At 48.0% G+C, this 27,857-nt stretch overlaps 2 protein-coding genes across 2 annotated transcripts; one reads left to right on the forward strand and one right to left on the reverse strand.

The window, feature by feature from the left end:
* Positions 1-283: 283 nt before the first annotated feature.
* On the forward strand, positions 284-27,846 carry top3b (DNA topoisomerase III beta). The gene is made up of 18 exons (XM_046348173.1): positions 284-571; positions 3,707-3,838; positions 3,971-4,077; positions 4,240-4,314; positions 4,985-5,181; positions 6,929-7,085; positions 9,501-9,614; positions 12,047-12,137; positions 12,422-12,576; positions 13,540-13,645; positions 14,686-14,832; positions 15,139-15,312; positions 15,509-15,637; positions 16,035-16,184; positions 17,271-17,371; positions 25,860-26,061; positions 26,481-26,668; positions 27,447-27,846. Exons 1-18 carry the CDS (start codon positions 502-504, stop codon positions 27,723-27,725), a joined length of 2,574 nt encoding a protein of 857 aa, XP_046204129.1. The 5' UTR covers positions 284-501; the 3' UTR covers positions 27,726-27,846.
* On the reverse strand, positions 805-2,425 carry LOC124034699 (interleukin-17A-like). Its single transcript, XM_046348174.1, has 3 exons — positions 2,295-2,425; positions 1,520-1,695; positions 805-1,289 (listed from the first exon to the last, which is right to left on the reverse strand). The coding sequence occupies exons 1-3, from the start codon at positions 2,307-2,309 to the stop codon at positions 1,049-1,051; spliced, it is 432 nt and encodes a 143-aa protein (XP_046204130.1). The 5' UTR covers positions 2,310-2,425; the 3' UTR covers positions 805-1,048.
* Positions 27,847-27,857: the final 11 nt, after the last annotated feature.

Below are 27,857 nucleotides of genomic sequence, written 5' to 3' on the forward strand. Positions count from 1 at the left end.
GAGGTTACGCTCATGATGTTAAATTGCAGTCGCAGATGCGCCTACTTCAAAACGTTTTGGAGCGCAGTTGAAAAGTTAACGCACTGACTATACAACGGACTCATGAAGAAAAAATAAAAGCAGTACTTTTCAATGCGTGAGATTTAAGAGGTGTGCGGTGTGAGTGTGAGAATAGGATCAAACGCGTGTGTCTCACGGCCAATGCGTGAGAGTTTGCAGCTCTGTCGAGCCGAACCAAGCCGATAATCAATTTACCAATATGTCGTATCTACTTCCGGTTAGGTTACACTTTCAACCGGAAGAGCATCTAGAAACTGTCATGGCGGCGTTGTGTTTCTTTTGTGCTCGCCACTAACTTGACAATTAGCTTTTCCGTGGCACTTATGCTTCTTAGAACTTATAATCACATCTCAATATAATTTTGTTATTTACATTTTGTAAATAGCAGCTATTTGTTCTCAGCCGGCTAGATAACTTAGTGTTGCTGTGTTGTTTCCAGTCATGAAGACAGTTTTGATGGTGGCGGAGAAGCCGTCGTTGGCTCAGTCAATTGCCAAAATCCTATCTAAAGGTAAGTGATCTCTAATGTTTACTATGTTAAAGCAACAAGCTAGCTTCCTTATTGTAAACACCTAGCAAGCTAGGAATCAACGACAATGTACCAGGGAAAGGCCAGCAGCAGCAGCAGTAGTTAGTTATCGTTCATCTTGTGAGTAACTCCTTATTTAATATGATTAACTCCATGTAAAGCAACAGAGAAACACGTGTTTTTGGTGCTGTAAAATTAGTTTATTGTCTGTTTTAAGCCTTTAGCAGATGATAAGGGAACAATTGACTTCTTCTTGACCAATACATTTTCGATGTCATTGTGGCAAACAACTAACATGAGAGTTGGAACTTAAACTGAGTGATGTCAACAATAACAACAATAATAGTAATAATAATAATCTTTACCCTACTGTCAAAAAAAAATACATTCAAAACACACATTCAATCTAATTTATAGCCTCAACATTTATAGCCAAAATAAATAAATACTTTTAATATTTTAGAATCGATCGGTTAGAAATCCACTTTGTCTGGAAGTGGCGCATATACAGGCTATATTGATGGGCTCGAACTCCAGGGAGAAGGAGGTACAGCGGGGATTTTTCCTCAGCACGGGCATCCTGAGGCTGATGGGGATGGTCTCTAACCCGAGGGTGCTGTCCAGACCCTTACAGGAGTGGCTTTCAAGGCAGTTGGCTTCATAAAGGACTGGAGGCACCCGGTTCAAGTCAATTTTCTCCCTGGAAGGAGGAAGAGAAAACAACAAGATTGTCAGACTCGGAACCAAGTCACAATTGAAGGAAGAAGAACATCTCCTTAGAATGGAAACGTGCATTTACACACAGTCTCCGAAGCCTAGTATCCAAGGATGCATTGGTGATTCAGCACTCATAAGTGTGTGGCTGTACATGCATCTTAATAGTCTAATACATTCTTCCAATCAGTCCATCCGTACAGTAAAGGTACTCACACGTAGTTCCAGGCGGCTACACTGCGTTCGTTAAGGCGGTTGGGCAGGCTGACTAGCTGTGCGTGGTACTCCTGCAGGCTGCTAGTGCAGAAGCTCTCGTCCACACACTGGCCACCCAGGGGCACACACAGGCCCTGACGCAGGGCCAGCACGCACAGGAGTAGCAGACGCAGGTGCTGCATAGGAGAACACACACAGGGAGAAAACAGAGTTTTTGAGTATCAATGTTGAGTTGGAGCTGAAAACAGAAAACACAAGGGGGTTGAATATCATTGTTAAACCCAGGGATATACTGTCTCTGGTTTAATGATATAATGTCCTGTCATTAGGCTACTGGCAGCTGAAGCTGAGTGGATATAAAACACCAGGGTGTAAACATTACATCTGTGCAACTAAAGACAAAAACTAGCCTTAGCTTAAATTACTTTTATTTTTTTTCACCATCTCTTTAATCTGTTAAAAGGAATTTGTCCAAATGGCAGAAAATTCCGAGCTACATTCAACTCTTGTACCATAAAACCCTTCTAATCAAAACTCAAACGAATAATTAAACAAACTGTTGCTCATACTCTGCTATAAGAATGAGCCAATAGCAAAGGAGGAAAATCAAAGCACATAGTCTGTCTTTACATTATGCCCCACAGCATAGCCAATGAGAATCAAGAGCAGTCATAGTGAAAGTTAGCTCTAGTCCCTAGCCCCTGATCACACATCACCTGGAGAGTACCACTGGCTAGTTACAGCTTCTGTTGTTATGCATCTCTTTGTATCTCACCTGGAGCTGTTGCATGTTGAGTTCTGGAGTGAGTTCTGGCTTCCGGTTCTGGAGTCTCTTTCTGTCTCTGCTGTTCTGTGTGTTTCTGTAGCTTTCTGTCTCGGCTGCTGCTGCTCTTGGTACCCTTTGGTTCGTTCAGAGCTGATGTCCATCGTCTCGAACCAGGGATGTATTTATGCACCTGGGATTGTAAGGGTGGTGGGGGTCAGCTTCACAGCAAGAGATGACTCAGACTCAGTCACTGGCTTGTTGTGTCTCTCATTACCATGGTCTTTACCATGCATGTACCGGCATTAGCATTCAGCCTTGAGAGAGGCATGTCATTAACTTTACTTCGTCACGACGTAGCGTTTAGCTCAGGTAGTATGAGCCCCATGACAGGGTCAGGGGAAGGGCAATGGAGTTTCCGCTGTGGTTTAGCCTTGATATACTTTGAAATCCTTTTTTTTTATAAGAGTTGAATCATGCTATTAGCTTCCGTTTTTTTGTTGTGTAAAATAACCTCCCAAAATAGTTTGAATCTGTATTTTCAATAAGTCGTGACATTTCTACAAAAATATTTGATTAGTTTGACCAAGGCAAGTCAGCTAGGTAGCTTTTCCTTTTCACATCTTGTCACATGTAGACGAGATGGGTCCTCAAAAGGTATTTTTTAAAACAAGGGTAGTCTCCTCGGGTTGTCTCCTCGGGTTGTCTCCTCGGGTTGTCTCCTTGGGTAGTCTCCTCGGGTAGTCTCCTCGGGTAGTCTCCTCGGGTAGTCTCCTCGGGTAGTCTCCTCGGGTAGTCTCCTCGGTAGTCTCCTCGGGTAGTCTCCTCGGGTAGTCTCCTCGGGTAGTCTCCTCTCCTCGGGTCTCCTCGGGTAGTCTCCTCGGGTTGTCATCTCGGGTCTCCTCGGTAGTCTCCTCGGTAGTCTCCTCGGGTAGTCTCCTCGGGTAGTCTCCTCGGGTAGTCTCCTCGGGTAGTCTCCTCGGGTAGTCTCCTCGGGTAGTCTCCTCGGGTAGTCTCCTCGGGTAGTCTCCTCGGGTAGTCTCCTCGGGTAGTCTCCTCGGGTAGTCTCCTCGGGTAGTCTCCTCGGGTAGTCTCCTCGGGTAGTCTCCTCGGGTAGTCTCCTCGGGTAGTCTCCTCGGGTAGTCATCTTGGGTAGTCTCCTCGGGTAGTCATCTTGGGTAGTCTGGGAGAATTACCACCTTTTACAAGTCACACTATTTTAAGGATGGATTTTGAATGTTCCTCTGTTGGTTCTTTTCATCAAGTGGTTCAGAGTATATAGTCTACAATGTTGACTGGGTGTGTGTGTGTCCCAAATGGAACCATAACACTATATATAGTGCCAACCAATAGGAAATAGTGTGCCATTTAGGAGACGCCATAGATCCAGGTTTAACTCCTCATGTTTCTCTTCTTAACCCCAGGCAGCTGCTCCAGTCGTAAAGGTCTCAACGGAGCATGTTCGGTCCACGAGTACATGGGCACTTTCTCAGGCCAGAGCGTGCGCTTTAAGATGACATCAGTGTGTGGGCACGTGATGAGTTTGGATTTCATAGGTAGGTTTTTGTTGTTGTTGTTGATTTTAGGCTAAATCTGACATTTTTGACTGGATTCAATCTGTGTCTCAAATCTTAGTGGGAGTGAGTTGATAACTCCGGTGCCTGTTCTGTCCCCTCTCCCTCTCTCAGGGAAGTATAATAACTGGGACAAGGTGGATCCAGCTGAACTCTTCACTAAAGCCCCTACTGAGAAGAAGGAGGCCAACCCCAAACTCAACATGGTCAAGTTCCTACAGGTTCGTCTGTGTCTCTAGTCACAGCTGAAGGGGTTTTGACCTTTGGAAACAGGGTCGTTTTCCTGTCAATCGTTCATGTAGCTGTTCCAGCCCCCTCTATATCAGTTGATTGGTCTCCTTTGTAAAAAATAAATAAATAATTCTGTCACTGTCTTTCTCCAGGTTGAAGGCAAGGGATGTGACTACGTGGTTTTGTGGTTGGACTGTGACAAAGAGGGAGAGAACATCTGCTTTGAGGTAACCCCAATTCAACGTTACGTTCTCTAGTGCTAGAGGCGTCACTACAGATCCGGGTTCGATCCCAGGCTGTGTCACTACAGATCCGGGTTCGATCCCAGGCTGTGTCACTACAGATCCGGGTTCGATCCCAGGCTGTGTCACTACAGCAGGGCCTTCCGAGTGGCTCGGCGGTCTAAGGCACTGCAGTGCTAGAGGCGTCACTACAGATCCGGGTTCGATCCCAGGCATGTGTCACTACAGATCCGGGTTCGATCCCAGGCTGTGTCACTACAGCAGGGCCTTCCGAGTGACTCGGCGGTCTAAGGCACTGCAGTGCTAGAGGTGTCACTTGCTGCTGGTCTTAACCCACCCTCTCCTTGCTGCTGGTCTTAACCCACCCTCTCCTTGCTGCTGGTCTTAACCCACCCTCTCTAGCTGCTGGTCTTAACCCACCCTCTCCTTGCTGCTGGTCTTAACCCACCCTCTCTGCTGCTGGTCTTAACCCACCCTCTCCTTGCTGCTGGTCTTAACCCACCCTCTCCTTGCTGCTGGTCTTAACCCACCCTCTCCTTGCTGCTGGTCTTAACCCACCCTCTCTGCTGCTGGTCTTAACCCACCCTCTCTAGGTTGGAAAGTGTTTTCTTAAAGCTTATTCATAACAGTTATTACAAGGCTGTTACTTTCCCAGGTCCTGGACGCCATTGAGCCGGTGATGAACCGTCCGTACGGCAGTGAACGGACCGTCTACCGAGCCAAGTTCAGCTCCATCACCGACACCGACATCTGGGCAGCCACGAATAAGCTGGGAGAGCCCAACCGTAACGAAGCTCTGTCCGTAGACGCCCGGCAGGAGCTGGACCTGCGCATTGGCTGTGCATTCACCCGGTACACTACACCACCCGACAACACACCCCATTCCAACACGACATATATATATACAGAGAGTTGGCCTTCACCTGGTACACTACAATACACTACGCTACACTACACTACAATACACTACGCTACACTACAATACACTACCCTACACTACAATACACTACCCCACACTACAATACACTACCCTACACTACAATACCCTACACTACAATACACTACCCTACACTACAATACACTACCCTACACTACCCTACACTACAATACACTACCCTACACAACACTACAATACACTACCCTACACTACACTACCCTACACTACAATACACTACAATACACTACCCTACACTACCCTACACAACACTACAATACACTACACTACAATACACTACCCTACACTACAATACACTACAATACACTACTCTACCCTACACTACAATACACTACCCTACACTACACTACCCTACACTACAATACACTACACTACACTACACAACCCTACACTACACTACTCTACACAACCCAACACCACACTATCCTACACTACACAACCCTACACAACCCTACCCAACACAACCCTACAATACACTGCCCTACACAACCATACACTACCCTATACTATCCTACACTACACAACAATACACAACCCTGCACTACCCTACACAACCCTATGCTACAATACACACTACCCTACACTACACTACCCTACACACACTACACTACAATACACAACCCTACACTACCCTATACTACCCTACACTACCCTACACAATCCTTCACAAACCTACCCCACACAGCTTTACACTACCCTACATTACCCAACCCTACACAAACATACACAACTCTACATTCCCCTACCCCAGACTGCCCTACCCTACCCCATACTGCCCTACCCTACTCCATACTTCCCTACCCTACCCCATACTGCCCTACCCTACCCTATACTGCCCAACCCTATACTGCCCTACCCTACCCCAGACTGCCCTACCCCATACTGCCCTACCCCAGACTTCCCTACCCCAGACTGCCCTACCCCAGATTTCCCTACCCCACCCCATACTGCCCTACCCCACCCCATACTGCCCTACCCTACCCCATACTGCACTACCCTACCCCAGACTGCCCTACCCTACCCCAGACTGCCCTACCCTACCCCAGACTGCCCTACCCTACCCCAGACTGCCCTACCCTACCCCAGACTGCTCTACCATACCCCAGACTACCCTATCCTACCCCAGACTTCCGTACCCCACCCTAGACTGCCCCACCCTAGACTGCCCCACCCTAGACTGCCCCACCCTAGACTGCCCCACTACCCTAGACTGCCCCACCCTAGACTGCCCCCTATCTAGACTGTCTACCCTAGACTGCCCCCCTAGACTCTCCTAGACTTGACCCCCCTACTCTCCAACCCTAGACTTCCCACTACCCTCTCCTAGACTTCCCCTCTCCTACCCTAGACTGCCCCCCTACCTCCTAGACTGACCCCTACCCTAGACTGCCCTACCCTAGACTGCCCTACCCTAGTCTCTCCTATACTTGACTACACTACCCTAGACTCTCCTACCCTCATCAGGCTTTCACCTGGTCAGTTATTTCAGATCAGTGCAATGAAGGTGAGGAGAGAGGATTTTTTTGTTGTTGTTGAGAAAGAGCCACAGAGTTTGACTGATTTTTAATTCAGCCAATGTTGAGGTTATTGTGCCAACTATGCTGATGCCAGTGGTGCTATCCTGTTTTTTGTAATGTGTTCCAGGTTCCAGACCAAGTACTTCCAGGGTAAATATGGTAACCTGGACTCATCCCTGATCTCCTTTGGGCCATGTCAGACCCCCACACTGGGCTTCTGTGTGGAGCGCCACGACAAGATCCAGTCCTTCAAACCAGAGACCTACTGGGTCATACAGGCTAAGGTGAGCCCCCAACCCTAAACCGAGTCTTTAAAAAGATACATCAGGATTATTCTATGTAGAAAAAAAATCCTGAAGTATTCCTTTAAGGCTAACCTCGTCCCTAACCTCGACCCTAACCTCGTCCCTAACCTCGACCCTAACCTCGTCCCTAACCTCGTCCCTAACCTCGACCCTAACCTCGTCCCTAACCTCGACCCTAACCTCGACCCTAACCTCGTCCCTAACCTCGTCCCTAACCTCGACCCTAACCTCGACCCTAACCTCGACCCTAACCTCGACCCTAACCTCGACCCTAACCTCGACCCTAACCTCGTCCCTAACCTCGTCCCTAACCTCGTCCCTAACCTCGACCCTAACCTCGACCCTAACCTCCCTAAACCTCGTCCCTAACCTCGAACCCTAACCTCGTCCCTAACCTCGTCCCTAACCTCGTCCCTAACCTCGACCCTAACCTCGACCCTAACCTCGACCCTAACTCGACCCTAACCTCGACCCTAACCTCCCTAACCTCGTCCCTAACCTCGTCCCTAACCTCGACCCCTAACCTCGTCCCTAACCTCGAACCCTAACCTCGACCCTAACCTCGACCCTAACCTCGTCCCTAACCTCGACCCTAACCTCGTCCCTAACCTCGTCCCTAACCTCGTCCCTAACCTCGACCCTAACCTCGTCCCTAACCTCGTCCCTAACCTCGACCCTAACCTCGACCCTAACCTCGTCCCTAACCTCGACCCTAACCTCGACCCTAACCTCGTCCCTAACCTCGTCCCTAACCTCGTCCCTAACCTCGACCCTAACCTCGACCCTAACCTCGTCCCTAACCTCGTCCCTAACCTCGACCCTAACCTCGACCCTAACCTCGACCCTAACCTCGACCCTAACCTCGTCCCTAACCTAACCCCTCGACGTCCCCTAACCTCGACCCTAACCTCGTCCTCGACCCTAACCTCGACCCTAACCTCGTCCCTAACCTCGAACCTCGACCCTAACCTCGTCCCTAACCTCGACCCTAACCTCGTCCCTAACCTAACCTCGTCCCTAACCTCGTCCCTAACCTCGTCCCTAACCTCGTCCCTAACCTCGATCTTAACCTCGTCCCTAACCTCAACCCTAACCTCGTCCCTAACCTCGTCCCTAACCTCGTCCCTAACCTCGACCCTAACCTCGTCCCTAACCTCGACCCTAACCTCGTCCCTAACCTCGACCCTAACCTCGTCCCTAACCTCGACCCTAACCTCGACCCTAACCTCGACCCAAACCTCGTCCCGAACCTCAACCTTAACCTCGACCCTAACCTCGACCCTAACCTCGACCCTAACCTCGACCCTAACCTCGTCCCTAACCTCGACCCTAACCTCGACCCTAACCTCGACCCTAACCTCGACCTTAACCTCGTCCCTAACCTCGACCTAACCTCGTCCCTAACCTCGACCTTAACCTCGTCCCTAACCTCGACCATAACCTCGTCCCGAACCTCGTCCCGAACCTCGTCTCGAACCTCGTCCTTAACCTCGTCCCTAACCTCGACCTTAACCTCGACCCTAACCTCGACCTTAACCTCGTCCCTAACCTCGCCCCTAACCTCGACCTTAACCTCGTCCCTAACCTCGACCTTAACCTCGTCCCTAACCTCGACCCTAACCTCGACCCTAACCTCGACCTTAACCTCGTCCCTAACATCGTCCCGAACCTCGACCTTAACCTCGTCCCGAACCTCGACCTTAACCTCGACCCTATCCTCGACCCTATCCTCGAACTTAACCTCGACCTTAACCTCGACCCTAACCTCGACCCTAACCTCGACCCTAACCTCGTCCCTAACCTCGACCTTAACCTCGTCCCTAACCTCGACCCTAACCTCGACCCTAACCTCGACCTTAACCTCGACCTTAACCTCGTCCCTAACCTCGACCTTAACCTCGACCTTAACCTCGTCCCTAACCTCGACCCTAACCTCGTCCCTAACCTCGAACCTAACCTTAACCCTAGATCCAGTCCCTCAAACCAGAGACCTACTGTGTGTTACAGCAGTGTAGGCTGGTGGATGGCGATATAGGAGGATGTGCTCATTGTAATGGCTGGAATGGAATAAATTGAAAGGTATTAAACCCATCAAACATATGGAAAACATGTTTGACTCCGTTCCAATATATTCCATTTCAGCCATTACAATGAGCTCATCCTCCTTGTGCTCCTCCCACCAGCCTCCACTGTCATACAGGCTAAGGCGAGCTCCCCCCAAAAAAGCCTGTCAGAGGGTTTCATGTGGGAATGGGGTGCTTCTTTGAGTAAATATTTTATATCCTGACCCTTCTCCCTCAACAACACCCAAAGATGACCTCGGATACTCTCAGAACCAAACAGGTGCTCAAAGAGCCATTAGTCTAACATAATAAATGTAATGTTGTTCTATAGGTTTTCAAAGGGAAAGAGTCTCCTCTGACTCTGGACTGGGACAGGGTGAGGGTCTTTGACAGAGAGGTGGGACAGATGTTTGTCAACATGACTAAGACCTCCAGAGAGGCCAAGGTAAGACCTGTCTCTCTGCCTGTCTCGCTGCCTGTGTCTCTACCTGTTCTAGCTGCCTGTCTCTACCTGTCTAGCTGCCTGTCTCTCTGCCTGTCTCTCTGCCTGTCTCTCTGCCTGTCTCTCTGCCTGTCTCTCTGCCTGTCTCTCTGCCTGTCTCTCTGCCTGTCTCTCTGCCTGTTCTAGCTGCCTGTCTCTACCTGTCTAGCTGCCTGTCTCTCTGCTAGTCTCTCTGCTTGTCTAGCTGCCTGTCTCTCTGCTTGTCTAGCTTCCTGTCTTTTTTTCTCTCTGTCTTTCTGTCTCTCTCTCTCTCTTTCTGTCTCTGTTCCTCTGATGGTCGTTAGTAGCCTACCAAACTTGCTTACTGCCTGGCACTCCGCTCTCTATTGCCCCTTTAATCACTCTGACATCAATGCAAATGTAATCGAAAATCTAATCAAACACTTCATTAGATCCCATGAGTTCATGTTGTGCAACATTTCTAAAGGAATTGCTTGAGAAAACATAGTGATGGCCTCTACTAAAAATAGGAGCATCCCATCAGCTTTCTATAGGCTAGGCCTACTATTTATCGGCATTCCTAATATTAAGCTCATTGTTTGTCTTTACAACAGGAGTATAGCCTAGCTAGCTGGCATGAAAATGAACCATTTTTAATTTTTTTTATTTTACCTTTATTTAACCAGGCAAGTCAGTTAAGAACACATTCTTATTTTCAATGGCGGCCTGGGAACAGTGGGTTAACTGCCTGTTCAGGGGCAGAACGACAGATTTGTCAGCTCGGGGGTTTGAACTCGCAACCTTCCGGTTACTAGTCCAACGCTCTAACCACTAGGCTACCCTTCCTCCTCTACACACTAACCACTAGGCTACCCTTCCTCCTCTACACTCTAACCACTAGGCTACCCTGCCGCCTCTACACACTAACCACTAGGCTACCCTTCCTCCTCTACACTCTAACCACTAGGCTACCCTTCCTCCTCTACACTCTAACCACTAGGCTACCCTGCCGCCTCTACACTCTAACCACTAGGCTACCCTGCCGCCTCTACACACTAACCACTAGGCTACCCTTCCTCCTCTACACACTAACCACTAGGCTACCCTTCCTCCTCTACACTCTAACCACTAGGCTACCCTGCCGCCTCTACACACTAACCACTAGGCTACCCTTCCTCCTCTACACTCTAACCACTAGGCTACCCTTCCTCCTCTACACTCTAACCACTAGGCTACCCTGCCTCCTCTACACTCTAACCACTAGGCTACCCTGCCGCCTCTACACTCTAACCACTAGGCTACCCTGCCGCCTCTACACTCTAACCACTAGGCTACCCTGCCACCTCTACACTCTAACCACTAGGCTACCCTGCCGCCTCTACACTCTAACCACTAGGCTACCCTGCCACCTCTACACTCTAACCACTAGGCTACCTGCCACCTCTACACTCTAACCACTAGGCTACCCTGCCGCCTCTACACTCTAACCACTAGGCTACCCTGCCACCTCTACACTCTAACCACTAGGCTACCTGCCTCCTCTACACTCTAACCACTAGGCTACCCTGCCGCCTCTACACTCTAACCACTAGGCTACCCTGCCGCCTCTACACTCTAACCACTAGGCTACCCTGCAGCCCCTCCACTCTAACCACTAGGCTACCCTGCAGCCCCTCCACTCTAACCACTAGGCTACCCTGCAGCCCCTCCACTCTAACCACTAGGCTACCCTGCAGCCCCTCCAACCACTAGGCTACCCTGCAGCCCCTCCACTCTAACCACTAGGCTACCCTGCAGCCCCTCCACTCTAACCACTAGGCTACCCTGCAGCCCCTCCACTCTAACCACTAGGCTACCCTGCAGCCCCTCCACTCTAACCACTAGGCTACCCTGCAGCCCCTCCACTCTAACCACTAGGCTACCCTGCAGCCCCTCCACTCTAACCACTAGGCTACCCTGCCGCCTCTACACTCTAACCACTAGGCTACCCTGCAGCCCCTCCACTCTAACCACTAGGCTACCCTGCCGTCTCTACACTCTAACCACTAGGCTACCCTGCAGCCCCTCCACTCTAACCACTAGGCTACCCTGCCACCTCTACGCTCTAACCACTAGGCTACCCTGCCGTCTCTACACTCTAACCACTAGGCTACCCTGCCGTCTCTACACTCTAACCACTAGGCTACCCTGCCACCTCTACACTCTAACCACTAGGCTACCCTGCCACCTCTACACTCTAACCACTAGGCTACCCTAAAAAAAAAAAAAGTGCCTGTGAGATAAACCTGATAATGTGACAGGCATTGGCTATGTGTGAGCCAATTTTGGGCAAAATATCTGATATGATTGGTTAAAAGATCAGAATTGGGCTGCCTGTGTAAACGCAGTCAAAAAAGCGCCTTTATAAAAGGTGCAGTTGTCTTCCCGTCCTGAAGGTGGAGTCGGTGAGTAAGAAGGAGAAGGCCAAGCAGAGACCTCTGGCCTTGAACACCGTGGAGATGCTTCGAGTGGCCAGCTCCTCTCTAGGTGAGACCACCAATCACAGCACAGACATTAGCATCCGTTCAGCCAGTAGCCCAGCCATTCAGCCAGTAGCCCAGCCATTCAGCCAGTAGCCCAGCCATTCAGCCAGTAGCCCAGCCATTCAGCCAGTAGCCCAGCCATTCAGCCAGTAGTCAAACCATTCAGCCAGTAGCCCAGCCATTCAGAAGTGGATACACTGCATTCACAATCATCAAGGATGGCACAAATGTATTACAACTGTTCCTCTGAAGTCTGAATTGAAAGTGCTGTGTTCTCTTCCATTTTAGGAATGGGTCCACAGCACACCATGCAGATAGCAGAGCGTCTGTACACCCAGGGTTATATCAGCTACCCCCGCACTGAGACCAACCACTACCACGACAACTTTGACCTGAAGGGGACACTCAGACAGCAGGCTAACAACCCCTTCTGGGCTCAGGAGGTGAGAGCAGAGCGACACCGAGGCTGCGTGTGCTTCCACTATTTCTCCAACTCTTATTCCAGGAGTGTGCACTTGCAAACTCAGCGTCGGAGATTCTAAAAGCGTAAGATTGGCTGGAGAAAGTGTGTGAACTTTAAGAGACTGGCGGAGAATTAGGAATTAGGAAGCAGTCTGAGGTCACACACCGTATCAAAGACATGTACGCACACACACACACACACCGATACAAAGACATGTACGCACACACACACACACACTGATACAAAGACATGTACGCACACACACACACACACACACACACACACACACACACACACACACACACACACACACACACACACACACACACACACACACACACACACACACACACACACACACACCGATACAAAGACATGTACGCACACACACACACACACCGATACAAAGACATGTACGCACACACACAAACACACACACCCAGATAAAACATGTATACTCTAACAAGAGGACAAACCTATCAACTAGACAAGGACTCACACTGATTTAATGCATAACATGTGATGAATTCAGGTTATTGTTATTGCATACTGCCCTGAATTACGTAATTTTGAACTTACCTCGCAAATAAATTGAAAATGTAGCGAAAAGCATCTAACAAGACTGGGACACACACACACACACACACACACACACACACACACACACACACACACACACACACACACACACACACACACACACACACACACACACACACACACACACACACACACACACACACACACACACACACACACACACACACACACACACACACACACACACACACACACACACACACACACACACACACACACACACAGAGCAGCAAGCCTACGTTGAGACTATGAAAACCAGCCAATACAGTGAAACTGATCCCAGAGCAGCAAGCCTACGTTGAGACTATGATAACCAGCCTTGACGTGGTCTATCCCCCTCTAGGTGAAGGCTCTGCTGTCAGAGGGGCTGAACCGTCCCAGGAAAGGAGCTGACGCAGGAGATCACCCTCCCATCACCCCCATGAGGGCTGCCTCTGAAGGAGAGCTAGGTGGGTAGTGGCACCTTGAAACTAGCCTGGTAACATCTGCTTGTGTTTCCTCACTATTGCCGACTCCAGCACAAACAATTCATGGAACCAGGCTACCTTGTATCATGTCATGTTTCACCTGCTATATCTACATATCTTTCCTTTTTACTTCTTCTCCTCCTGTCCTTCGATTCCTTATTTTAGCCTCCCTCTCCATCACTTTCCAGTCTCCACCAGGGTCATGTTCATTAGGGCACGTCCTTGGAGGAGAAAAACGGAAACGGAAATGAGCATTTCATATTGGACAATTTGGTTGAGGTAGTCCCTCCCTGTTTGTTTGTTTCCATGTGGAGCCTAATGAACATGACCCTGGCATCTCATTGTGCTGCCTTCATTCTCACACACCTTGCACAGTCTTTACATAATGATTAATAATAATAGTAATAATAATTACTTTACATGATGCCTTAAAATTAAATGTAAAAAAATTATTACATTAGATTTTTTTCCCTTACCAGTCCGTGTACATTTAAAGATGATATATATTTTTATTTTATCCCAAAATGTTTTTTTTTTTAAAGATAAATTAAGTTGTCTTGATCTCGGTACCCCAGAGTTAGTACGTGCTGGAAACATTTTTAAGATTCGACAAACTTTTAGGGTAAGATGTTTCCAAAGTTTGTGTCAAAATTGCTCAAACTCAGTCAATTTGGTTGGGGATTATTGATGGACAGGAATATTCAAACGTCTCTGATTTTCAAGCAAATTTAAGTCAGGACTGAGAATGGACCGTTCAGGATCACTCACAACCTCTTGGAAATCAATTCTGTTGTGTCTAGCATAAAACTATTGTGTAATTGTCCCGCTTAAAAATAAAAACCATCCCAGGTTTTTCAGAAGATTGAGGTGGGTTTTCCTGTATCTGTAAAAGGAAAATGAAAACGAGTGTTTCATATTGAAAAAAGTGTTTTTCTAATAATCCATGTAGTGCCTTCCTGTTTCAGTCTGTTTTCTTCCGTTTGGTACCTAATGAACACACCCACTGCCTGTCTCCCCAACAGGAAGTGACGGGTGGCGTCTGTATGAGTACATCGTGCGTCACTTCATCGCCACGGTGAGCCAGGACTGTAAGTACCTGCAGACAACCATCTCCTTCACCATCGCCTCCGAGAGTTTCTCCTGCAGTGGGAAGACACTCATATCGCCTGGTGAGGTCCTGTTGTTTACTGTTGTTGTTGTTGTTGTTGTCCTCTGGTCTTGTTTCCTAATATTGTTATGCTGATACACATGACTAATAAAGTTCAACCAACTAATTAGTGTTGCCGTTTTCATGAATAAGACATTAATAAATCCTTCTAAATGTTTCATAAATGATACTAAATGTTAATAAGCTGTAGTCTAAAATCTTTATAAATTATACTAAATGTTAAGCTATAGTTGAAATGCTTTATAAATTGTACAATTTATTTATAATGCTAATAGATGTCTAAATGTTTGTTGTGACTGGGACACAGGCTTTACGGAGGTGATGCCGTGGCTGGGTATCCCTCTAGAGGAGGCCATGCCAGTGTGTGAGAGGGGAGATGTCTTCACAGTGGAGGAGATTAAACTAGTGGAGAGGCAGACCAGCCCTCCAGACTACCTTACTGAGGCCGACCTCATCACACTGATGGAGAAACACGGCATAGGTGTGTGTGTGTGTGTGTGTGTGTGTGTGTGTGTGTGTGTGTGTGTGTGTGTGTGTGTGTGTGTGTGTGTGTGTGTGTGTGTGTGTGCGTGTGCGTGTGTGCGCGCGATGAGGCTGTGGGTTTTTGATTCATATTATATCCGTCTAGGATTAAGTTCACGGTGGAATACTGTGTGTGTCCCCATCCCTCCTTCCAGGTACTGACGCCAGTATCCCGGTTCATATCAACAACATCTCTCAGAGGAATTATGTGACTGTGGAGAACGGACGCAAGCTCAAACCCACCAACCTGGGCATCGTCCTGGTGCATGGATATTACAAGACAGGTGTGTGTGTGTGTGTGTGTGTGTGTGTGTGTGTGTGTGTGTGTGTGTGTGTGTGTGTGTGTGTGTGTGTGTGTGTGTGTGTGTGTGTGTGTGTGTGTGTGTGTGTGTGTGTGTGTGTGTGTGTGCATCGTCTTGCTGCATGCATATTACAAGACAGTGTGTGTGTGTGTGTGTGTGTGTGTGTGTGTGTGTGTGTGTGTGTGTGAGAGAGAGCATCGTCCTGATGCACATATTCTTCAAGACCGGTCAGTACTAACTTTTAACACTCATCACACTTGCAGGTGGACCCTACATTTGCCATTAGCACAAGATAGAATGGACTTATTTTCATGTACGTTCTAGGCCATGTGTTTCTGTATGTGTGTGTGTGTGTATTTACCCCGCAATGTGTGTGTAGATGCTGAGCTGGTGCTGCCTACCATCCGTGGTGCGGTAGAGAAACAGCTGAACCTGATTGCTCAGGGCAAGGCCAACTACCAACAGGTTCTGCAACACACACTGGACATATTCAAGAGGAAGTTCCACTACTTCTTTGACACCATCGCTAGTGAGTACAACACACTCACACACACACACACACACACACACACACACACACACACACACACACACACACACACACACGCACACACACACACACACACACACACACACACACACACACACACACACACACACACACACACACACACACACACACACACACACACACACACACACACACACACACACACACACACTGGACATCTTCAACAGGAAGTTCCACTACTTCTTTGACACCATCGCTAGTGAGTACAACACACTCACACACACACACACACACACACACACACACACACACACACACACACACACACACACACACACACACACACACACACACACACACACACACACACACTGGACATCTTCAACAGGAAGTTCCACTTGAAAAGGAACTAGCAGGAGCGCTTCAGGTATCCCCATAAAACCCACAGGTGCTCTCGGATGGGAATAGTGATTGAAAAGCGAAGAAAAACAACCACAAATACTGTAATTTAGTCAATACTCTACTGTAATAGAGTCAATGCTCTACTGTAATAGAGTCAATGCTCTACTGTAATAGAGTCAATGCTCTACTGTAATAGAGTCAATACTCTACTGTAATAGAGTCAATACTCTACTGTAATAGAGTCAATACTCTACTGTAATAGAGTCAATGCTCTACTGTAATAGAGTCAATGCTCTACTGTAATTTAGTCAATACTCTACTGTAATTTAGTCAATAGGTAGGTCGGTATGGACTAGCTAATGGATGGCGTAAACTACCCGTGTATCTGTCCTGTAGGTATGGACTAGCTAATGGATGGCGTAAACTACCCATGTATCTGTCCTGTAGGTATGGACTAGCTAATGGATGGCGTAAACTACCCGTGTATCTGTCCTGTAGGTATGGACTAGCTAATGGATGGCGTAAACTACCCATGTATCTGTCCTGTAGGTATGGACGAGCTCATGGATGGCGTAAACTACCCATGTATCTGTCCTGTAGGTATGGACTAGCTAATGGATGGCGTAAACTACCCATGTATCTGTCCTGTAGATATGGACTAGCTAATGGATGGCGTAAACTACCCATGTATCTGTCCTGTAGGTATGGACGAGCTCATGGAGGTGACCTTCTCTCCCATCGCTGCCACCGGCAAGCCCCTGTCTCGCTGCGGCAAGTGCCATCGCTTTATGAAGTACATTCAGGTCAGTGTTACAAAACAACAACAAAAGGTCACTGGGTCAACCCCCATCTGATCAATACTGCTAATCACCTTCTGATCAATACTGCTAATCACCATCTGATCAGTACTACTAATCACCTTCTGATCAGTACTGCTAATCACCATCTGATCAATACTGCTAATCACCATCTGATCAATACTGCTAATCACCATCTGATCAATACTGCTAATCACCATCTATCTGATCAGTACTGCTAATCACCATCTATCTGATCAGTACTGCTAATCACCATCTATCTGATCAGTACTGCTAATCACCATCTGATCAGTACTGCTAATCACCATCTGATCAGTACTGCTAATCACCATCTATCTGATCAATACTGCTAATCACCTTCTGATCAATACTGCTAATCACCATCTGATCAGTACTGCTAATCACCATCTGATCAATACTGCTAATCACCATCTGATCAGTACTGCTAATCACCATCTGATCAGTACTGCTAATCACCATCTGATCAATACTGCTAATCACCATCTGATCAATACTGCTAATCACCATCTGATCAGTACTGCTAATCACCATCTGATCAGTACTGCTAATCACCATCTGATCAGTACTGCTAATCACCATCTGATCAATACTGCTAATCACCATCTGATCAATACTGCTAATCACCATCTATCTGATCAATACTGCTAATCACCATCTATCTGATCAATACTGCTAATCACCATCTATCTGATCAGTACTGCTAATCACCATCTGATCAATACTGCTAATCACCATCTATCTGATCAGTACTGCTAATCACCATCTGATCTGTACTGGTAATCACCATCTGATCTGTACTGGTAATCACCATCTGATCTGTACTGGTAATCACCATCTGATCTGTACTGGTAATCACCATCTGATCTGTACTGGTAATCACCATCTGATCTGTACTGCTAATCATCTATTTTAATAATTATACATAGGATTTAAAGGACGCTGTAAAGAAGATTTCCGTGACAAACCTTTTCAATTGATCTAAATGGTTTATGTGAACTATTTTCATAGTTCCTTACTGTGATTACGTTGGGTGTTCCCCTTTAAGAGCGTCCCGCAAATCTGTGCTAGAAAGAAAGAATGCAGCTCTGGTAAAATATAGGTATTTAGTTTTGAATGGTTTGGGCAGCTACAGACTAGCGGTTTTCTGTAACGGTGCAACCATGGAGACACTTCCTTTTGACTTTAACATAAACATCCTGCCACCAAAGTAGGTCTCTCTCTCAATCTCTTTTTCTCTCTACCTCTCTACTCTCTCTCCCTCTTTTCCCTCTCATCTCTCCTGCTCTCTATCACCCACCTCCCCTTCACTAATGTGGAAAAGTTGTCGCTCCCCCCTATTGAGTTTGTCCCCTCGTTGAAAAACATCACAAACTTGCCGGCCAGCTGGAGAGCAAGCCAGAGAGCTAGCCGGCCAGAGAGCTAGCCGGCCAGAGGGCCAGCCGGTCAGAGAGCCAGTCGACCAGCCAGCCGGCCAATGAGCCAGCCGGCCAGCCAGTCAGTCAGAGAGCCAGCCAGCCAGCCATCCAGTCAGTTAGAGAGCCAGCCAGCCATCCAGTCAGTCAGAGAGCCAGCCATCCAGTCAGTCAGAGAGCCAGGCAGCCATCCAGTCAGTCATCCAGTCAGTCAGAGAGCCTGCCAGTCAGCAGGTGTAGACCTTACAGTCAAATGCTTACTTACGAGCCTCTAACCAACAATGCAGTTTAAAAAAAATATGGATAAGAAATAATAAATAAAAGTAACTAAAGAGCAGCAGTTAAGCCAGTCGAGTGGTTACCGGTGTCTCATTAACCCTAAGCTAGGTCAGGGATGGTAACAGCAAAGATATTTTTTAACCAAGATAGTTCATCTCTGTCATGTTTACAGTAGAAGCAAATGAAGCATAGTGGGCAGAACGCGGAAAGGAGGGTAGGCAATGCCAAGTACGAGCTAGCGAGATGCTATTGGCGCATCGTAGCATGTATTTACATATATCCGTTAGGGATTGCCTCCTCTGTGAAGTGAACTCAATTTGACCTAGCATTCCTTCTAAACAACACTTTTTTTCTTCTATATAAAACTTAGCACACTGTGTTCCTTACAGATTTTAGTTTTGGGAACAGAAACATTTATTGAGATCAGATGTTTAATCAATGAGAATGTGAATCTTGAGTTCCATCCTCTCCCAATACACGCGACTGGACTTCCTCTCACCACCGTATTTGGTGGTGAGAAAACATTCTATTGTGTGAAGAGACCGCCTTGAAAATGTTCATCTTGTCTTTCGTGTCATAATTAATCCTTGGTTCCTGCCTGTGCTTGGTAAAGACATAACCCCCCTCCTTGGGACCATCTGGCAGAACGCCCAGAATATGTTCTATCAGTTAAGATAGGAGACGGTGCCAGACACATGCCAGAACCAAACCTATGAACCATGCCTACGTAACGTGTCTGTAACCAGTATATAAGGGAACTAACGGGACTGCCCCGTTGGAGCTCCTGACAGACCGGTTCTTTATGCAGCTGTTTGACTGTGACGTCTCCAGCTTGCTGTTAATATACAATGATTAATTTAAGATGGACTTCAACTGTCCCATGGGTAGAATTTCCACCCCAGGATGCTTCAGCTTTATAGCCCCTTGTGACGTGTCTGTCTATGGTAAAACTTGTTGGACGAGTGTGATGTTAGCATCGCTAGCTTTTGGCTAAAAGCTTCAGCTAAGTAGCATACTGGTATGTTACTGTAAATTATTATAATTATCCATGCTAGGACACTACTAATTTGGTTACATAATAATGTGCTATGCTTACAATTATTTTACTTTGGCAAAATGTGGAATATATAGTGATTACTTACTAGTTACTCTTCTGCTACGTTGGGATTTGAAAGTTTGAGAAAGTAGCCAACTAGCCATTGATGCAGTGTCACTCTTATTTCTAAATAGATACAGGTTTACCCAGTAAGGGGACGGGATGGTCAATCAAAACAGGGAATACTCAACTAAAAACATTTTTGTGGAAACTTAACTTCATTTAAGAGTCAAGTTCAAAATCTCTTGACTGCCTTCAACAACGAAAGGGCAAGTGCCAAAATTAGATGACTGCCACGCACGCACACACACACGCACACACGCACACACACACACGCACACACACACACACACACACATCCACACACACACACACACATCTACACACATGCACACACACATCCGCACGCACGCACACACACATCCATCCACACACACACACACACACACACACACACACACACACACACACACACACACACACACACACACACACACACACACACACACACACACACACACACACACACACACACACACACACACACACACACACACACACACACACACACACACTTTGGTTGTCGGGGAGAGTGGCATAAGTTGAGGCGTTATTTACATTCAACATCACTCCGTCAACAGACCATATAGTTTTATTTCTAGATATTTCAGGATGTTGTGTATCCCTGGAAATAATCAGAATTCATGTAAATGTTACAATTTTGAAAACGACTAAACCCCCCAAAAAAGTGGCCACTTGTGGGTAAGTTGAGCTGCGGGACAGGGTAGGTTGAGCTGCGGGACAGGGTAGGTTGAGCTGCGGGACAGGGTAAGTTGAGCTGCGGGACAGGGTAGGTTGAGCTGCGGGACAGGGTAGGTTGAGCTGCGGGACAGGGTAGGTTGAGCTGCGTACACATTTCTGTACTGAATGAAATATTACCACAACCTTTTTAAAACCTTTTTCTATTTTTATTTTCAAAACACAATTCAACACAATCTCTTTTTTGTCTTTTTAATAATTTTAAGCATCTTTTAACACCTAACAAACACTTTGCTCCTTTTTTTAAGCACTTAACCCTTAACGTAGGCAAGGCCCTGTTGTTACTTAATATCCTAGAGATACGGCCTTGCAATGATTGGCTCAACCCACACATCCACAATGATTCACTTTCATGCTGTTGAAGGTTATAGAGCCCCCGACTGATGTGTGTATAACAATAAAACAATGATCTACTTCGGTTTAGATGATACAAGCATCATGAAACCTCAATATATTCATTTGACTTGGTGAAAATCAGTTTCTTTTGGAATTTAACTCGCTTTTTCCATGTGGTTTCTTCCTTCACAGACTCCATGAAAAGATGACCTCTTTCTTAAATATTTGGTCAGATTATACATTTTGTTTGTGGTTTCTTAGAAACAAGGATGGCTCAACTTTATCCCACTCTCCTCTACGGGAAGGCACTAGACTCTCTCTGACACGTGGCCAGCAAGCATTAATCCCCCCCCCACCCTCCGTACCCCGTTCTACCGGTTTGGTGGCCGAGTTACGGCCTTCGGCGGAAAGGGACCAGAAAAGGGAGCTTTTAAATGAAAATAAGCCACTTCAACTGAGGAAGTCATAGAGGCATGTATTATTCATCAGGGTCCTTCCGGTTCATTAGGGGACATTGTTACAAAACGTTTTGCAATTGGAAAACCTAAGAAGGAGCGTTTTGTCATTGGACCAGGTAGTCCCTCATGTTCTAGTCTGATTGCGTCTGCATGTTGCTATGGACGACGTGTCCCCAGAGTGGCGTGTACCGGTCTAGTGACGTGGGGAGAGCGGGGGAGACAGACAGAGGGGTAGAGGCAGAGAAGGACAGAGAGAGAGACAGAAAGACCCACGTGTACAGAGTCAGTGTGGAGGCTATATACAGGGGGTACAGAGTCAATGTGGAGGCTATATACAGGGGGTACAGAGTCAATGTGGAGGCTATATACAGGGGGTGTCGGTACAGAGTCAATGTGGAGGCTATATACAGGGGGTGTCGGTACAGAGTCAATGTGGAGGCTATATACAGGGGGTACTGGTACAGAGTCAATGTGGAGGCTATATACAGGGGGTACTGGTACAGAGTCAGTGTGGAGGCTATATACAGGGGGTACAGAGTCAATGTGGAGGCTATATACAGGGGGCTACTGGTACAGAGTCAGTGTGGAGACTATATACAGGGGGTACTGGTACAGAGTCAGTGTGGAGACTATATACAGGGGGTACAGAGTCAATGTGGAGGCTATATACAGGGGGTACTGGTACAGAGTCAGTGTGGAGGCTATATACAGGGGGGTACAGAGTCAATGTGGAGGCTATATACAGGGGGTACTGGTACAGAGTCAATGTGGAGACTATATACAGGGGGTACAGAGTCAATGTGGAGACTATATACAGGGGGTACTGGTACAGAGTCAGTGTGGAGGCTATATACAGGGGGTACTGGTACAGAGTCAGTGTGGAGGCTATATACAGGGGGTACAGAGTCAATGTGGAGGCTATATACAGGGGGTACTGGTACAGAGTCAGTGTGGAGGCTATATACAGGGGGTACAGAGTCAATGTGGAGGCTATATACAGGGGGTGTCGGTACAGAGTCAATGTGGAGGCTATATACAGGGGGTACCGGTACAGAGTCAGTGTGGAGACTATATACAGGGGGTGTCGGTACAGAGTCAATGTGGAATGGGGGTGGAGAGTCAGTGTGGAGGCTATATACAGGGGGTACTGGTACAGAGTCAATGTGGAGGTTATATACAGGGGGTACCGGTACAGAGTCAGTGTGGAGACTATATACAGGGGGTATCGGTACAGAGTCAGTGTGGAGACTATATACAGGGGGTACCGGTACAGAGTCAATGTGGAGGCTATATACAGGGGGTGTCGGTACAGAGTCAATGTGGAGGCTATATACAGGGGGTGTCGGTACAGAGTCAGTGTGGAGGCTATATACAGGGGGTACCGGTACAGAGTCAATGTGGAGGTTATATACAGGGGGTACCGGTACAGAGTCAGTGTGGAGGCTATATACAGGGGGTGTCCGGTACAGAGTCAGTGTGGAGGCTATATACAGGGGGTATCGGTACAGAGTCAGTGTGGAGGCTATATACAGGGGGTACCGGTACAGAGTCAGTGTGGAGGCTATATACAGGGGTGTCGGTACAGAGTCAATGTGGAGGCTATATACAGGGGGTGTCGGTACAGAGTCAGTGTGGAGGCTATATACAGGGGGTACCGGTACAGAGTCAGTGTGGAGGTTATATACAGGGGGTACCGGTACAGAGTCAGTGTGGAGGTTATATACAGGGGGTACCGGTACAGAGTCAGTGTGGAGACTATATACAGGGGGTATCGGTACAGAGTCAGTGTGGAGACTATATACAGGGGGTATCGGTACAGAGTCAGTGTGGAGACTATATACAGGGGGTACCGGTACAGAGTCAATGTGGAGGCTATATACAGGGGGGTACCGGTACCTAGTCAGTGTGGAGACTATATACAGGGGGTACCGGTACAGAGTCAGTGTGGAGGCTATATACAGGGGGTACCGGTACAGAGTCAGTGTGGAGGCTATATACAGGGGGTACCAGTCAGTGTGGAGGCATACAGTCAGGTGTGGAGGCTATATACAGGGGGTACCGGTACAGAGTCAATGTGGAGGCTATATACAGGGGGTACCGGTACAGAGTCAGTGTGGAGGCTATATACAGGGGGTACTGGTACAGAGTCAATGTGGAGGCTATATACAGGGGGTACTGGTACAGAGTCAATGTGGAGGCTATATACAGGGGGTGTCGGTACAGAGTCAATGTGGAGGCTATATACAGGGGGTACCGTCAGTGTGGAGACTATATACAGGGGGTACAGAGTCAGTGTGGAGGCTCAGTGTGGAGGCTATATACAGGGGGTACTGGTACAGAGTCAATGTGGAGGCTATATACAGGGGGTACCGGTACAGAGTCAGTGTGGAGGCTATATACAGGGGGGTATCGGTACAGAGTCAATGTGGAGGCTATATACAGGGGGTACTGGTACAGAGTCAATGTGGAGGCTATATACAGGGGGGTACCGGTACCTAGTCAGTGTGGAGACTATATACAGGGGGTACCGGTACCGAGTCAGTGTGGAGGCTATATACAGGGGGTATCGGTACAGAGTCAGTGTGGAGGCTATATACAGGGGGTACCGGTACAGAGTCAATGTGGAGGCTATATACAGGGGGGTACTGGTACCTAGTCAGTGTGGAGACTATATACAGGGGGTACCGGTACCTAGTCAGTGTGGAGACTATATACAGGGGGTATTGGTACAGAGTCAGTGTGGAGGCTATATACAGGGCGTATCGGTACAGAGTCAGTGTGGAGGCTATATACAGGGGGTACCGGTACACAGTCAATGTGGAGGCTATATACAGGGGGAACCGGTACACAGTCAGTGTGGAGGCTATATACAGGGGGTACCGGTACAGAGTCAATGTGGAGGCTATATACAGGGGGTATCGGTACTGAGTCAGTGTGGAGGCTATATACAGGGGGTACCGGTACTGAGTCAGTGTGCGGGGGTACAGGTTAGTTGAGGTCATGTGTACATGTAGGTGGGGGTAAAGTGACTGTACATAGATAATAAACAGAGTAGCAGCAGTGTACTAAAGGGGTGGGGGGGGGGGGTCATCCGGTGGCCATTTTATTAATTGTTCAGCAATCTTATGGCTTGGGGTTAGAAGCTGTTCAGGAGCCTTTTGGTCCTCCTTAAAAGTTACATATCACAAAATGTTGATTTGAAATATTTTGCACATTAGAGCAACCTTGAGGGAATCTTATTTCAGCCAGAAACTGACAATCTCTTAGAAAAACACAATCTATTAGAACCTAGAAAGGGACGCGGTCACTGTGTGTGCGTGCAGTCCCATCTCAAAGCATCTTAACCTCAACACAAGGACGCACACACAACCGTGCGGTCGCTGTGTGTGTGTGTCCTTTTGTTTTGCATTTCATTGAGTTCCTCAAGTCTTCCAAAGAGAGAAGACATTCTATTCACACTGAGTGAACAAAACTTTTTTATTTAACCTTTATTTAACCAGGCAAGTCAGTTAAGAACAAATTCTTATTTTCAATGACGGCCTGGGAACAGTGGGTTAACTGCCTGTTCAGGGGCAGAATGACAGATTTGTACCTTGTCTGCTCGGGGGTTTGAACTTGCAACCTTCCGGTTACTAGTCCAACGCTCTAACCACTAGGCTACCCTGCCGCCCGTTTCCAATATTGAGTATTGACCCCTTCCCCCTTCCCCTCAGAACAGGCTCGTCTGGGCATGGACTCGAAAAGTTGTCGAAAGAGTTCTACAGGACACTTAAATATTTAGTCTTGCCCATTCACCCTCTGAATGGAGCATCAGTGCTAGAGCATTCGTGTGTGTGTGTGTGTGTGTGTGTGTGTGTGTGTGTGTGTGTGTGTGTGTGTGTGTGTGTGTGTGTGTGTGTGTGTGTGTGTGTGTGTGTGTGTGTGTGTGTGTGTGTGTGTGTGTGTGTGTTCTTGTCAGTTTCCTGGTATGTCTACTTTAGGAGTGTTTGATATAACTTGCACGGTACAGTGGAACCAATTGTCCCACGCTAATGATGGATTGTTTCTCCCAGGCCAAGCCCAGCCGGCTGCACTGTGCTGGGTGTGATGAGACCTACAGCCTGCCTCAGAACGGAGCCATCAAACTGTACAAGGAGCTGCGCTGCCCACTGGATGAGTTTGAGCTGGTGCTGTGGACCTCTGGATCCAGGGGGAAGAGCTACCCCCTTTGTCCCTACTGCTTCAGCAACCCCCCCTTCAGGGACATGAAGAAAGGTGAGGGGAGTGTGTGGGTGGTGAGTGATTGGTCGTTATAGAGTTTATAGGGTTTGGGGTCAATTTCAATTCAGGAAGTAAACTGATGTTCCAACCTTTCCTTGTTGTTTTTCTCTCCCCCTCCCTATCTCCCTCCCTATCTCCCTCCCTATCTCCCTCCCTATCTCCCTCCCTATCTCCCTCCCTATCTCCCTCCCTATCTCCCTCCCTATCTCCCTCCCTATCTCTCTCCCTATCTCTCTCCCTATCTCTCTCCCCCTCCCTCCCTATCTCTCTCCCCCTCCCTCCCTATCTCACTCCCCTCCCCTCCTCATCTCTCTCTCCCCTCCCCTCCTCATCTCTCTCTCCCCCTCCCCTCCTCATCTCTCTCTCCCCCATCCCACCCCACCCCTTCTCTCACCTCCCTCCCTCCCTCCCAGGTATGGGATGTAATGAGTGCACCCACCCGTCCTGCCAGCACAGTCTCAACTCTCTGGGTATTGGTCAGTGTGTGGAGTGTGAGGGCGGGGTGCTGGTTTTGGACCCTACCTCTGGCCCCAAGTGGAAGATGGCTTGCAACAGGTGCAACGTGATGGTGCACTTCTTTGAACACGCACACAGGGTGCAGGTAGGCAGGAAGAGGACTTTAGTTGTTTTCATTGTTAATTCTCATAAACCTCATTTGCATTTTTCACAGTGTTTATTTGATTTATATTTATATTCCATTATTTATTTATCCTTTTATTTAACTGGGCAAGTCAGTTAAGAATCAATTATTTTTTACAATGACGGTCTAGGAACAGTGGGGTTAACTGCCTTGTTTAGTGGCAGGATGACAGATTTTTACCATGTCAGCTCGGGGATTCGGGTTACTGGGTTACTGGGTTACTGGGCCAACACAATAGGCTGCCTGCCGCCCCTTATAACAGTTATCTCTCTTTTCTCTCTTTCTTCCCTCTTGCTGTGTTCACCCCCCCCCTTCCCACCCCACCCCTCGTCTCCTCTTGCTGTGTTCACCCCACCCCTCGTCTCCTCTTGCTGTGTTCACCCCTCCCCCACCCCTCGTCTCCTCTTGCTGTGTTCACCCCCCCCCACCCCTCGTCTCCTCTTGCTGTGTTCACCCCTCCCCCACCCCTCGTCTCCTCTTGCTGTGTTCACTCCCCCTCCCTCCCCCACCCCTCGTCTCCTCTTGCTGTGTTCACTCCCCCCTCCCTCCCCCACCCCTCGTCTCCTCTTGCTGTGTTCACTCCCCCTCCCCCCCCTCCCCTCCTCTTGCTGTGTTCACCCCCCCCTCCCTCCCCTCATCTTGCTATGTTCACCCCCCTCCCCTCCTCTTGCTGTGTTCACCCCCTCCCTCCCTCGTCTCCTCTTGCTGTGTTCACCCCCCCCACCCCCTCATCTCCTAGGTAACCCAGGAGAGCTGTGAGGCATGTGAAGCGTCCCTGGTAGCGGTGGACTTCAACAAGACGCGCTCCCCGCTGCCCGACGGAGAGACGCAGCACAGCGGCTGTGTGTTCTGCGACCCAGTCTTCCAGGACCTGGTTGAACTCAAACACGCCACCATGAGACACCCCTCCATGACCCGCGGCGGGGGTGCACGGCGAGGGGGGCGGGGCAGGGGCAGAGGACGCAGGGAAAAGAAACCTAAAGACAAGATGGCTGCCTTGGCAGCGTACTTTGTGTAGCAGTAGATCAGGGTCATTATGTGAAGCTGGGTTAATATGTGATGTTATGGCATCTGTAATAAATGATGGCATCATGTGGAAAGTAAATGCCTTTTTGTAAACAGAAATTGGTCGTTGTGTTTTCTGAGTCTT

The sequence above is a fragment of the Oncorhynchus gorbuscha genome, linkage group LG04 (genome assembly GCF_021184085.1).
Source record: "Oncorhynchus gorbuscha isolate QuinsamMale2020 ecotype Even-year linkage group LG04, OgorEven_v1.0, whole genome shotgun sequence".
NCBI classification, from domain to species: domain Eukaryota; kingdom Metazoa; phylum Chordata; class Actinopteri; order Salmoniformes; family Salmonidae; genus Oncorhynchus; species Oncorhynchus gorbuscha.

Excerpts from the sequence above, each read along its gene's own strand:
- top3b (XM_046348173.1), top strand. The coding sequence starts at position 502 with ATGAAGACAGTTTTGATGGTGGCGGAGAAGCCGTCGTTGGCTCAGTCA. Across the intron at positions 572-3,706 it reads TGCCAAAATCCTATCTAAAG|GCAGCTGCTCCAGTCGTAAA; the intron begins GTAAGTGATCTC and ends TCTTAACCCCAG. Across the intron at positions 4,078-4,239 it reads ACATGGTCAAGTTCCTACAG|GTTGAAGGCAAGGGATGTGA; the intron begins GTTCGTCTGTGT and ends GTCTTTCTCCAG.
- LOC124034699 (XM_046348174.1), bottom strand. Across the intron at positions 1,290-1,519 it reads GTAGCCGCCTGGAACTACGT|GGAGAAAATTGACTTGAACC; the intron begins GTGAGTACCTTT and ends TCCTCCTTCCAG.